The 14,165-nt window shown below is 36.6% G+C and overlaps 1 protein-coding gene across 2 annotated transcripts; it reads left to right on the top strand.

Annotated features, from left to right (window-relative positions):
* Positions 1 to 5,600: 5,600 nt before the first annotated feature.
* Positions 5,601 to 13,053, top strand: LOC104599577 (mitogen-activated protein kinase kinase kinase 3-like). 2 transcript variants are annotated; one of them, XM_010262180.3, is made up of 11 exons: positions 5,601 to 6,836; positions 7,876 to 8,199; positions 8,401 to 8,488; positions 8,769 to 8,831; positions 9,601 to 9,761; positions 9,866 to 9,941; positions 10,199 to 10,258; positions 10,359 to 10,469; positions 10,560 to 10,799; positions 11,993 to 12,096; positions 12,222 to 13,053. In XM_010262180.3, exons 1-11 carry the CDS (start codon positions 6,379 to 6,381, stop codon positions 12,529 to 12,531), a joined length of 1,995 nt encoding a protein of 664 aa, XP_010260482.1. In that variant the 5' UTR covers positions 5,601 to 6,378; the 3' UTR covers positions 12,532 to 13,053. The 2 variants fall into 2 exon arrangements, with proteins under 2 accessions (XP_010260482.1, XP_010260481.1); XM_010262179.3 differs by having other exon boundaries at positions 6,297 to 6,836; positions 11,990 to 12,096.
* Positions 13,054 to 14,165: the final 1,112 nt, after the last annotated feature.

Here is a 14,165-nt window from a genome sequence, read left to right as displayed (position 1 = left end):
CGCGTGGAGGAAGGTCGATGGCCCTGCTTTAGCCTCTTCAGCCTTGGTGACCCGCTTAGGATCGGATGCCACTAAATCCTCGGCCTCAGCCCCCTGGCTATCAACCTCATGAGTATTGAGCATGGTAGCCTCGATGAGAGACCCCGGCTCAGACTCAATACAAGAAGAAGAGGAAGCAAAAGAAGAGGAAGAGCGGGAGGAGTCAGGGATGAGGAAGACATCTTACCAAACTTTAAAGTTTTGGACCGCGGAATTGAAGCAACACCGAGCCAAAGGCTACCTCTTGCCGAGCTCTGCAAATACTTCTTGCACAAGTGGCAAAGTAGAAATGCTCTTCACCCCCTTTTATAGGGCCCTCGATGATCCAGGTCAATGGCATAGATCAAACACCACCATCTGACAGCTCAAGAAGGTGAAACAATGCCACTACCCTTCGCACGCATGTAGCCTCGGGAAGCAAAACGGTGCTTCTACTGATTCGTCTTGGAAACAGTGAGCCTCGAGCCAACCGGTTCACCTAGAAAACCAATTCAACCCCGAGTCGGTTAGCCCAGATAGTGCGCTCAACTGGACTTCAAATTCAAGTTCCTTAATCAAGAAATGAAGAGCTCTTCCATGCCATACCGTATCCGAGCACTACATTCCTCAACTTTGGAACTAAGGCAGTGGTGTTTGGGTTATGGTTGAGCTAGCCTCGGGTTCCACGTGTCACCTCTGTGGCAGCCTTATCACTTCAGCCACGTTGGCATCACGCCATCAGATAAGTACGACCAAGACAGGAGAGTGTCGTACGGATAAGGAGGACAACTCTATCAAGGATTAGGTCTTATTCCGAAGACCTCGGCAGACAACTTCATCCCGACAACCCCAGATGCCTCATCTGAATTGGACACTAATCTTCGGCTATAAATAGGTAATCCCCACTCAAGGTAAGGGACTTTTGACTTCCAACACCCATACTGTTACTCTGCTCGGACCAGCACTGCTCTCAACCGCTCGGAATGACCACCTACCATTCTTGACTAACTTGAATGTTGGAGTACCTACCCAGGGTATAACTCCTCGGGCCTCTAACTACTTTCTTCGTTTCAGATCTTGGAGCACAGATTCATCTTTTCACCTTGGCCTCATCCAATTGGTAGGACTATCTGATTGCGACCTCGATTCAAGAAACACTTCAAATCGTGCAACATTGAATTAATTAAATAGTTAATGTTTGTGCTGAAGAAGTCTAAGATGATGAAGTTTCACAGTCAGGTTGACTTTGGAAACAGTATACAAATATTGTAAAACTCTGGTATGACTTCTTCAATGACAAGACAATCCAATAGTGTCTTCATACACAAGTAACCCTAACCCCCCTTTATGTTCAACTAAACCAAGGACCCAAAAGTAAGTTTACAAAGCTGAACCCATTTCAAGCTGAAGACTAGTGTTATAAAAAATGCCCAGAAACGAAATGACTTTGGGCTTTGGGTTGTGATAAATGGTTCGACCATCTGAATAAAAAATGGGACAACCGGTGGCATCATAAGTATGTAATAAATATATAAATATAAATAATAGATAAAATATATAAAAATAAATAAAATTACAGAAAAAAATGCAAAAAAAAGTTAGCTAGACATGTTTTTAATATTATATATTCATCTTATTGTACAAAATTAAGTGTGTGAATGTAGTTATTAATAATGAAAATGATTAGAAATATTTATAAGTTAAATGTTTAACCCATGAGGCCATGACCTGCCGATTGGGTTGAACGAGACAATGGTTCAACGGCCAGGTCATTGGGTTGTTGGTCAATGCATTTTTGTAGGGCTTATGGGTCAATTCTATCCGATGAATCCGAATTATCCGAACCGACTCTAATGGTTTTGGTTCCATGATTTTGTCCTGATTAATAATTGGGCCAGTTCTAATTTTTGTCTGTCCCGAATTGATTCAGATCCGAAACTGATTATTTTATTATATATACAATGTTTTTATTAGCTAGAACGATCATGCTTGCATACTCATATAATTTTGATTGTATTTTATGTTTGAAATGATAAAGTTGATAGATAATAAATAAGATAATATTAATTAAAATGTTTAGTTTATTAACATAATAATATAATTTAGTGTTTTCTATCATTTTTATTAAGCTTGTATTATCAAAATTTAAATTTTAAGTTATTATTTATATAAACAAATATAGTTTTCAGTATAATTGGGTCTAGACATGACAAATAACTAGAATAATTTTGGATCCGTAATTTTATCCCAATTAATAATTAGTTCGGGACTGGTTTTCCCTGAACTTGACCCGTTAACAACCCTAGATTTTTGCCGACAATGAATGGCTCAATGGGTAAAATGGACCAAAAGACTGGACCAGATGATTGGACCATGGTTCTGGCTACCTTAATTTCTAGGTCCTAGTTAAATGGTGGTTTTATGGACTAATTAACCGTCTGATTAACAAATAAAACCGTGACCCATTGGTTTTTAATCTGGTCCGAGTCTTACAACGACCTCATTATACCCAAGACCAGATCAATAATCTTTGCATTAAGAAATGATCTAACAGAAAAACAAACTAGACGACTTAGTGCTTGAACCTTGGTTCATGAGATGGTGACGGCTGCGTGGTGTAAAAACAAAGCAGGTCAAGAGTGATTTATCACATGAAGGGGAGACGGGACAAGAACAAGAAGACAACATTTGACTTAAGTTACAATTACAAACACTTTTGAGTTCAAATACAAAGCCTATTCATATTTTCATGCATTGACCAATATCACAATTTTCTGTTAAGAAAACGCCACAACATTCCTATTCTTAGAGAGAAATGGTTGTCAAAGCAATAAATTATAAAACCAATTAATAATGGACAGATACAACACTAAGAACTCATTTTGTTGGAGCAGCTTCTTGGAAGAAAGCAACCACGTTAGGTTGGAGTTTGGGACTGTAGGACTAAATGAGTAAATGGGTGTCATGGAAAGCTTCTCCATTAATGCCAAAAGTCAGCTTGGTTAGATGAAATTGATCATGTCTAATCTACTTCCCAAAGTTCCTATAACTTTACGCATTGAATTTGGGTTGGGATTTTGGACCTTTAGGACTAAATGGGTCTCCTGTAAAGCTTCTCCATTAATGCGAAAAGCAGCTTGGTAGATCTCAGTCATAGACTTATAGAAATTACTTTCATATTTTTTAAAGTACAAAAGTATGATACAACATTTCTACTGAATATTTTATACTTCTACTTTCATACTTTTTATATTTTGTGCTTTTGGTAAAATAGTGTTTCCATTTTAATTAGTGTGACAGGGTAGTCATGCCAATAAAACTCTCGACCTTATCTTTGCTTGATGCTGATATAGTCGGACCGTCGCACCGGTTTCAGACTGTCAAACCACTGGAAACCATCACCGGAAGTATGAACAGGCGTGCTTTTGCCAAACAAAAGATAGGACTTTTGTTTTGGAAAGCATATTTTTTTAATTTTTTTATCAAATGGTTTTTAAAACAAAATTACAAAGCAAAAGTATTTTATATATTTTGTACTTTGACATTTTAAAAAATATAAAAGTAGCTAGAAGTCTATCCAAAGTTCTGTAACTTAATTTATATTGAATTTGTATATTGGGTTGGGGTTTTGGGACTTTAAGACTAAATTGCATCTCATGTAAAACTTCTCCATTAATGACACCAAAAGTCATCAGCTTGGTTAGATGAAATTGACGTCTAATTTACTTTCCAAAGTTCTGTAACTTTACATTGAATTTGTGTATATTGGGTTGAGGTTTAGGACTTTACGACTAAAATGGGTCTCATGTAAAACTTCTCCATTGATACCAAAAGTCAGCTTGATTAGATGAATTTGACGTCTAATTTATTTTCCAAAGTTCTGATAACTTTACATTGATCAATTTTGTATATTGGGTTGGGGTTTGGGAATTTAGGACTAAAATGGGTCTCACGTAAGTCAGTTTGGTAGATCAAATTGATGTCTATTTCACTTTTCCAAGTTTTACAACTTTAAATTGAATTTGTTATAGAGAGAGAGATGATCACCCAAATTTGTGGGATTAGATGGCCTACATGTTATTACTCTAATAAGGTTTTGCCCCATCTTTATCTTTCAGTCAAGCAATGCCAAATAAATAATATTAAAGGTGTTAACTTTGAAAATATTGACTGCTTGAGGTTGTTAGAAAGTCAGACATTGATCACTAACGCCAACAATAATCTTTTACGGTTGCCTTGGGTTTGATTACAGTAAGATTTTTTATTCTATTTCTATGGGAGTGAAGATTCCATATTTCAATGCTGAATATTTCATTCACAACAAACCCTAAACTAGCTTTTATGTTTTGTATGCAGATGATTCTTTGCAAATAAAAAATAGCATTTATCCATCATTTTGGGCAATAATAAAATATGATATTCTTTTAATAATATCAAACCTTTTTCATCAATTAAATAATTCAAATTGTTATTATTCCCCATAAACATAGAGAATGTATCTACCATTCTAATAACATTTACAAAGCTCAAAACAATGTTTCTTTATATGAGTTCATCAGTATTTGACAGTTATTAGGGTTTTGCTGGCTATTGTGGATCACTAACCAAACTTAGCAATTAATGTGAAAAATGACCTTTTCCAGTAGTGTTCCTCTCAGGGATGAAATTAAATACTTTGAGGTTGTATTTGGTTGCAATGCAAATAAATTTGTGCTGATGCAAAAGTATGATAGTGCAAATGATTTGATTGTAAATTCTGACCTATTTTTCTTTCAAATTTTAGTTTATTTTATTTGATTGCAATACAAATGAAATAAATTAAGACATGAAGCAGAGTAAAGTAAAATCCAAAATAAAATTAAACCAGAATTTGCATTTTTTTATTAGCACTTCAATGCATTTGTACTAGTACAAATAAAATTGCACTGCAAGAAATGCAACCTTATGGTGTAAAAACACTTATATGGAAGTTGAAATCTAGTAGCTCATTTAAGCTATTAAAGTTGAAGCTTATTATAAAATAAAAGAGAAGGAGAAAAAAAAGTAAATGTTAACTTTATGTTGCATTTGGTTTGAAGGAAAAAGTAAAGAAAGGAAGAGAAAAATGGGAAAACCTTCACAAACCTTATATAGATTTCTTTACCTTTTTCTTCCTTCCCCTACCTTTTTCTTCAAACCAAACATAGCCTTAGAGCTGTCCTGACATGAACCCTTATTTAATGAGATCGACTTCAATCAGAACAAGGCCCGTTCAAATAATGTTCGAACAGCCTTTACAATCTTTCATTAGGAATATCTTTGTACTTTTGTACTTTATTTCATTTCATGGGGAGATATTCCCAATACAAGGCAGTGATGGCTGTTAGAGTGGATTTTGCTCTACTGAATCCGGTATCTTATTTAGCTAACCCTAATTTACAAAGAGAGAGAGGGAGGGAGAGGACCATATGGAAATTACAACTGTTTTAAAAGTGAATCCATGGGCTGACCCGACCCACACGTCGCTTCACTGCAGTAGTACAAAACTGGATAAGAATGAACGCATATATAGACAGATGGGGTCATCAACAGATCAATCAACAAACCCTAGAGAGGTTCACTCATTGAACTTTCTTCTATCCATAGAAAGAGGCTAAAGTAAAAAAATTTTAGGTAAGGATCGATTCTACGAGAGCGCTCTCACCGAGTAACCCATCAAATCCCTGTTTTGTTCATCATCCATTGGTTCAAAGTTCAGAAACAAAAGCTAAAAGCTCAAAGTAAAAAACTAAAAAGTTCTGTCTTTCTCCATCAAATGGGTGGGGGCGATACGAGTGTAGGTGCTATCTACAGAGTACAGAGAGCAGCGCTCATTGGATCACCAGCCATGGGAAAAAAGGGAGGTAGTAGTACACTACGATGACGCCAAATCTAGCGACCCAACCCACACGTTTCCCCTTTCTTCTCTCCCTCAGAAAATTTCAGAAATTACATACTGAGCAGAGGCCGGTCTCGTCCAGAGGAAGCATCCCCTGCTCTGCCACGCGGTCTCTCTCTCCTCTTTCTCTCTCTAAGCACACACCCCCATATGGATTCTCTCCTCTCACCCTCTTACATGTAACTTCCAGACACATGCACACGCACACTCTCTCTCTAGATTTTTTCTCACTGGAGCGCCACGTCACGATCGGGTTACCATCTAACAACCGCCCGCCGGCCCCATCAGCTGAGCTGTAAACCACTGTAGCTCAGCCCACCTCTCTCGCAGTAGAAGAAAATGCGTATAAATTGGAAGGGAAAAAGAAACTTACGAGAAGAAAAATAGGAAATAAAAACTCTCTCTGCATCTCAAACTCAATCTATCTCTGTATCTGTGTTTTGATGACAAAAAAAATGCCCGCTTGGTGGGGAAGAAAGTCTCACAAAAGCAGCAAAGCAGAGCAGAATGAGCAAGTGAACCCGCACAATATTAGCAAAGGTTCAGAAGTCAAGGATGATAAGAAGAAGGGGAAGGAGAAGCCCAAAAGCTTCGATGAGGTCTCGGCCATCTTTATAGCTCGTAAATCTGCAAGGACTAGTAAGGAATTCGTAATTTCAGGTGGTGGGTCTTCGTTTGGTTCAGACTCCGATGGGCATGTTGGTGTTGGCGGCGGCGGTGGTTGTGGTGGTGGTGGAGTAGCGGAGAAGAGGGGTCATCCTTTGCCTCGGCCTTCAGTGTCGTCGTCGCCGAGTTTGGAGATTGATCATGGTGTTGGGTCTGTCTCTGGGTCGGTTTCGAGTATCAGCTCATCTGGGTCTGATGATTCGACTCCTGATCTTGGGTTATTTGGTGGCTACAGGTGGGTGCCTCGCCTCTGTTCCTTCCTCTGCTGTCTGAATTGGAATTTGTGGTTTGTGGGGGTTGTTTATCCTGAAGGAATTTCAAAGATTGGTTTTTGTTCTGGATGATTCAAGTGGGCTTCGTTTCTGTATCAAGAAGCGATGCTTGTGTGATTCGAATTCTAGCTGATTAATTGATTGACGGGTAATTTCTGATGGAGATGATAATAAACTGTTCTGATAATTAATCGTTATGAGGAAATAGTGTAGGGTTTTGTTTCCTATTCATTTTTCCTAAAAAAATTAGTATGTTTTGATTTGTCTTCTGTGAAATTATTGTTGATCAGTATCTATTTTTCCTCCCTTTTTTATTGGAAGATGTGAAATTGAGTTTGATTTTGATTTTCTTATCTGAATTTCACTTGTGTATGTTAATTATTACCAGTCTTACTTCTGTTTTTCTTTCTGATTGTTTAGTTTCCTAATTATGCTGGGAGCATAGATCTATCTGCAGCAATTATTTAAGTATTTTATCTAGCTCCCCCCTTTTCCCCCTGGGTCTCTCTCTTCCTCCTTTTTTTTCTCCCTTCTGACGTTTTGGGGATCGGCAAGCGGACTTGGTCCTCATGTGTCAGAGGTTAACCGGTCAAGAGGGGTTTATAATTTAACATTCACAGGTTTTGGTGGAGGAAGTTTTCAGAGAGTCAAGAATATTATTTCCCCCTTTTTTGTTGAGCAACAAGCCAACAACAGCTTGTGTTTGCTAAAGAGAAGAACATAAAAAATAAATACATTCAGTTCACTAGATTTCTGTTTTGTTTAATTTTGGTCATATATTGGGCTGTTGCAAGGAATTATACAATCCAAGGTTTTAAAGCTGGAATGCTATCACAGTTTCAGATCTCATTGTTAGTTTCTTTCTGCCTCTCTGTTAATAAACTAAGCACATGGACCTATTCAATTCTTTTGAATTTGTTAAGTTGTATTACTTTCACCTGGAAAATTTTGATTATGCTTCTCCAATACTCCTAACAAAAACATTTTCTATGGATATTCCAGAGCATATGGTGAAACCAAGTTCAACCAAACTTCAAGAAGCCCAGGTCCAGGATCAAGAGCAGCCACTCCATCCACCCCCTCATCACCTTTGCATCCACGAATGTTTGGAATGAGTCTGGAGTCTCAAACAGGGAAACAAGAAGATGGGAGGAGTATATGTCATCCACTGCCACTTCCTCCAGGTTCTCCCACTAACCCTTGTGCCTCACCTAGTAGAAGAAGTAGTGGGACCTTCGATAGCTCACTTAGTCTTAGATCGAAATGGAAGAAGGGAAAGCTTCTAGGAAGGGGCACATTTGGTCATGTTTATCTTGGATTTAACAGGTAGCAGTAGTTCCTCTTATCAAGCCTACATTCTCTAAATTTCTGAATTATTTTTTATTTCTGAATTGGTTACATCTTTTTTTTTCTTTGGTAAAGAAAACCAATAGGTATTAGGAATTGGAAACGAAAAAGAACCTTGCATTAGATCATGAAGAGAAAATGACCTTTTACTCTTTTTCCATGTTTAATGTGCCATGACAGTGAGAGTGGACACATGTGTGCTATAAAGGAAGTCAGAGTCGTCTCTGATGATCAGACATCAAGAGAGTGTCTCAAACAACTGAATCAGGTTTCTCTCTCTCTCTCTCTCAGACATCTACTGGGCACCATATTACTTTCTATAATCCTATTTTATTATTTAGGGTGGTTATTTGAGTGCATCTGTTTTTGGTAAGCGGATAATACCTCTACTTAAGGGTTAGAATGTACCCTAATGTCCTTTTTTGTTATATAGAGGTATCTATCTTTAGTCTTTTAACAGAAATGTGTCTGTTCTATCAGAAATTAAGTGTGCTTAATTGACTACTTTTATTATACAGGATTTAACCCAATTTGTTTGTATGAAACAGGAGATATCATTGCTTAGTCAGCTTTCACATCCAAACATTGTTCAGTATTATGGAAGCGAACTGGTATGAATTACAATTGTTTACCTAACTCTTGTTTGAAAACATTTTCATGCTCACAAGATTCGTATTACTATTGCCCTTGTAAAGTACTACCAGAATAGAAAATAGAAAATTCATTCATTAGTGTAAAAAAATGCTGTGGACTGCAGCATTTGCTTAAGCCTCATAAGTTCTTTCTTTATTTATTTATTGTAGTATTTCAGCAAATATAAACTATTTTTCTATGGTATTGAGCCGGGTAGGAGATTAGGAGGTTAAACTGAACTAATCGTGGTCAGAGTTGAAAGTTTAATATTCTTATATTTCTTGGAGCCGTAAGATGTTTTCATGATGCAAAACCTCTTATTGAATGAGCGATATGTTCATACAAGTTTTCTATCTCATTCATGTTCATGTCTCATGAGCATTCATACTTCAGACTTGCACATCAAGGTGCTTTATCTATGTCTTGAATGTCTGTAAAAACACTGGTCTTATTTCGATGGCAATCTTAGGTTTCCGGTTTCATACTGTCTTTGTTACTGTACATTAGGTACCTATGTAGACATTTAATAATTCTGATATGACAAGGTAAACAGCAGGAAAAGAAGAATGACTTACAGATAGCTAAGACAAATTGATTGGCCATATGCCTTAAAACTTGGATATGCATAGAATGCATCCAAATTCTAAGCTCTTAAATGCCTCAACTCAGAATTCGGCTGACATTTTAATGTAAACAAAGCTCACTCCATATATCAATGAAATAATCCTGAAAACTTCATGACTGCAGGGGGAAGAGAGACTCTCAGTTTATTTGGAGTATGTCTCTGGGGGCTCCATCCACAAATTGCTTCAGGAATATGGTTCTTTCAGGGAACCTGTTATTCAAAACTACACCAGACAGATTCTTTCAGGGCTTGTGTACCTACATGGAAGGAATCATATACACAGGTACTCGGTTGTTATTAGTAGTTCCTGTTGCAGAAATTCTCCTGTGTCGGTAATTCTTCAGCTTTCCACAATTAGAAACTTGAAGAAAATGCTTTACCTGGCAGGGATATTAAAGGGGCCAACATACTTGTAGATCCTAATGGTGAAATTAAGCTTGCAGACTTCGGCATGGCCAAACATGTAAATCTCTTGTTCTTGGAAACAAGCTTATCTCCAGAACAGTAGAATTGTATTCGTGTATAAATTAGAGATGTAGTATAGAAAAGTTAAAATGGACTTGTTATTGAATGGATTATGATACACAATGATGTTCTTGCTAGAAGTCTTTGAAAAATAAAAAATTTCATTCGTTGAAAGTCCTAAAAGGGAGGGTAGTAATCAGTTTTCATGCTTATCCATTACTCATGTAATGGTCATTTTATCCCTCTTTTAAGCAGATCACATCATACTCTACAGTGCTCTCCTTTAAAGGAAGTCCTTACTGGATGGCACCCGAGGTATTTATATTTGGAATTTCATTTTTTATCGTTTTCTTCTTTTTTCATTATGCTCAGCACTCTTAAGTCTTAACCTCTATTGTCAATGTATTCTATCCAGGTTATAATGAATTGTACTAAAGGGTACAGTCTCGCTGTAGATATTTGGAGCCTTGGATGTACAATTCTTGAAATGGCAACATCAAAACCACCTTGGAGCCAATATGAAGGGGTACTGTAGAATTTCCTTAACCTATTTGACAACGTTAATTTTTTTGTTAGACTTCACTCTAACATCACATTCTTTTATTGAAACTGACAGGTTGCTGCAATGTTTAAAATTGGAAATAGCAAAGATATTCCTGAAATTCCAAATCATCTTTCTAGTGATGCAAAGAGCTTTTTGAATCTCTGCCTGCAGAGAGACCCGGCTGCACGTCCTACAGCTGCACAGTTGTTGGATCATCCCTTTGTTCGAGACACAGCTGCAGCAAGAGCTAATATAAACATCAATACAACTCATGATGCCTTGCCTTCTTCTTTTGAAGGCAGTCATACAAGGGTAACATCTTGAAGATTCTCAAAATCTATGTTAAAATATTGAAAGTTTTGAGTTTCAGATCGTTCACCTTGAATTAATGAGTACTAGTTGAAGAGACTAAAGATTTTGATAGGTTGATTCAATCATAAGCCTTGAACATGTTTATTAATGGGAAGTTACTACCAATCACATGATGCACATACTCATCAGTCTGGAGAATCAGCTTAATTCACCATCTTATGTAATGTGTTGATCCAAAGTTTAATTGTTCTGATTCATATATCATGACTAATGACTGTGCAAATGTAAGTTCATTATCTGGTGATATTTTCTTGAAAGAATTCTTGTATCATGCACAACTGGAGGAGTTTGATCCTTCAGGTGGTCTTGATTGATGAGCATATGCAACATATCTAGGGTAGAGATATTTGCTGGTTAAAAATTTTTTCCCCAATAACATCATGTATGTTGCATTATATCTTCATGCAATGATTCAGTTTAATGTAATGTTGTAGAAGATCAAGTCTTGAGCATATCTCTGTTAAATGGATATACTGCAACTACTTCAACTTGATTATCTCTACATTTATTTGTTTTAGAACCATAGGGTCTTTAACAGCTGCACAAGGAAATACTCAGAAAGGAAGCTTAAATATTATATAAGAATGGTTGTTATAGAATCATTCTTTAGTTCATGTTTATGCACTTTTTTTTTTGGGTAAATATTTATACTGAAGTGCCACCGTAATATATACAAGCAATTGATAATTGGGTGTTAATTTTGCAACTGTAAATTTAAATCATTCTCACTCTCTAGCCTGTCATCTTTTCTCTCTATTCTCTTTTCCTGTTCACATTCCTCCCACTAGACTAGAGGGAGGGAGGGAGGGAAAGTAAATTCTTTACATGTATGCAAGAAAACTGTCAGAGATGAAACCTATACATGATATGAGATATATTGGTAGTGAAGGAGTGAGGGAGAAAATGAAACTCTTTGGGCTTGTGAAGCAATGTGGTTGGGCCAAATTTGCATCTCCCACTCAACCATTTTCAAATTTTTTTTTAAATCCGAATAGAATTATGACATAATTTGCTCTGGACTATGTTCTGTTATTCCTTCAAATTCTTCCGTTAACATTTTCTTTTCAGAATACTTATGTTTTGAACTACAAGTACTACCAGATTTTGACTTGAATTTTTTGCTTTTAAAGCAGACAGTCTCCGAATTGCCCTTTAACAGGACAAATGTGACTTCACTGCATGGAGATTATGGGATGAAACAAGTTGTTACATCTTCAAGAGCTTTCAAAAGTTCTAGGTAAATATACCCAGCCAGCGAGCCTCCAGTTTAATTATTGCTGAATCATCCCCCTTTCATGATGTCTAGCTGTTTCACCAAGGTTTCATTGAATAATAACTTTGATAGTCATAATTTATCTGCAGAGATAGTGTGAGACTCAATGTGTCATTGCCAGTGTCTCCATGTTCAAGTCCATTACGAAATCATGGCACAGCAAATAGGAGCTATTTTCTGTCCCCTCCTCATCCGTCTTACCCATTTGGAGCGCAGAGTGGTTATGGTCCAACTGATTATTCAGCTTTATCAACAAGACCAAATACAAATTTCCCTACTGATGCCTGGTGGGACAACCCCCAGCCAAGAACCACAACACCAGGTGGGTCCCCAAGAAGACTTTATCGAGGACATCATGTTTGTGAAGAACAAAACAACAGCTTTTCTGGTCATAATTAATACCTCCTGGATCAAAAATGAAATATGTCCGAAAGGATGTGATACTCTTTATCTCTCTCTCTCTCTGTCTATGAGAGTGATGGATTTATTGCCCGGGGATGAGGCTGGATGAGGATCTCTTCTTTTGCTTCCTCATGTAAACAGATGAAACTCTGAAGCCATTGAGCTTGATGCCATGGCTGAACATGAAAAAGAGAGTTGGGGAACCTCTGGCTGCTGAATTTTTGATACCTTACCTCGTCATGATCATGATCATTGTAACTTCAAGGAGGTTGTAACAAAATCTAATGTGTATATAAGAAATGCCTTCTATCTTCATATCAGTTCTGGTCTCTGGGCTTTTTTGGTGGATTTATAGTTTTAGTCAGTTATGGTTGGTGCCTTGGTAGGCCTTTTTTTTTATTTCTTCCCTTCTTTTGGGGTCTTCATGATTTTGTATTCAATTTTCAAAAATTATGTTACTCCTTTATCTGTAGAGGTATTGTTTAGTTTAACCCTTAATTCATTACAGCCATCTGACATATTTGACTAGAGGAAGTATCGATGACATTTTTAGTTTCATTTAGAAAAATTGACTCTGTTTTCTAAAACCAGTAATTCAATAAGGCTGTGTTTGGTTTTAAGAAAAGGTAGGGAAAGTTAGGGAAACCTATACAAGGTTTCTACGGGTTTCCCTACTTTTTCCTTCCTTTCCCTATCTTTTATTTCAAACCAAACAGTCTAAGAAGATATATTGAAAAAATAAATCATATTTTCACTTCCGTATGGTTTACATAGGCTATTACTGATCAGTGTTAGCACACATCAAAATCTTTATCTACACCCTGGCTTAAAGTGTTAGCACACATCAAAATATTTAAAGTGAATATTGTACGTGTTTGGTTTGATGGGCGTTTATGGATAGATCATTTATTTTTATTTTTTTAAATGTTTATGTATACTTTTTCACTTTAAATACTTTTTATTTTAAATGTTTTCTGTTTTTGTTGTTTGGTTGGATTTCATTTTAAACGTTTTTTACTCTCCACCTGAGATTAATAACTATTAAAGTGTGTTGTATTAGGTTTTAAGAAATTCTGAGCATTGAGGGAAACAAGAAGTTGACATTTTCCCAAATGTCTTATGTATAAAAATTATAATGTTTCAGTTTTGAATCATTTATTTGATAAATGGTGAAACCAAACATTTGTATGTTTTATTAAACATAGTATTAATTCATTGAAGGAAAACATGTTTTTCAAACCAGAAATTTAATAACATATTGTGGATTTTAGTTTGGAAATTATTATCAAGAATACGTTTCTTATATTTTATTTCTAAGAATCAATACATTTTTTTAAGTCAGGTATAGCATGGTTTAAAATATCGATACGCCGGCATAGGTGTATCAAGTCAATCGATACTGTTATTTTTTAGTTTTTTTTTCTGAAACTGGTTCAGGGGGATCGGTTTAGGTTTTCTCCACCCCCTGAACCGGTCAGACCCCCGATACACCCACTATAGGGGCGTATCGGAGGGGTTTCAGAACGATACGTATGGGCCGATACGGGCCAATACGAGCTGATACTTTTATCCTTTGGTATAGGGACCAAGATTTTAAAACTTAACATAATGCAATAACATCGCTTGAAGAA

Source organism: Nelumbo nucifera, chromosome 1, assembly GCF_055504915.1.
Source record: "Nelumbo nucifera cultivar China Antique chromosome 1, China Antique-T2T, whole genome shotgun sequence".
Classification (NCBI taxonomy): Eukaryota; Viridiplantae; Streptophyta; class Magnoliopsida; order Proteales; family Nelumbonaceae; genus Nelumbo; species Nelumbo nucifera.
This window is presented reverse-complemented; position numbering and strand designations above follow the sequence as displayed.

Coding starts and splice junctions, on each gene's coding strand:
- LOC104599577 (XM_010262179.3), top strand. CDS start 6,379: ATGACAAAAAAAATGCCCGCTTGGTGGGGAAGAAAGTCTCACAAAAGC. Junction 8,489..8,768: donor GTCTCAAACAACTGAATCAG/GTTTCTCTCTCT, acceptor TGTATGAAACAG/GAGATATCATTGCTTAGTCA. Junction 10,259..10,358: donor CTTACTGGATGGCACCCGAG/GTATTTATATTT, acceptor TATTCTATCCAG/GTTATAATGAATTGTACTAA.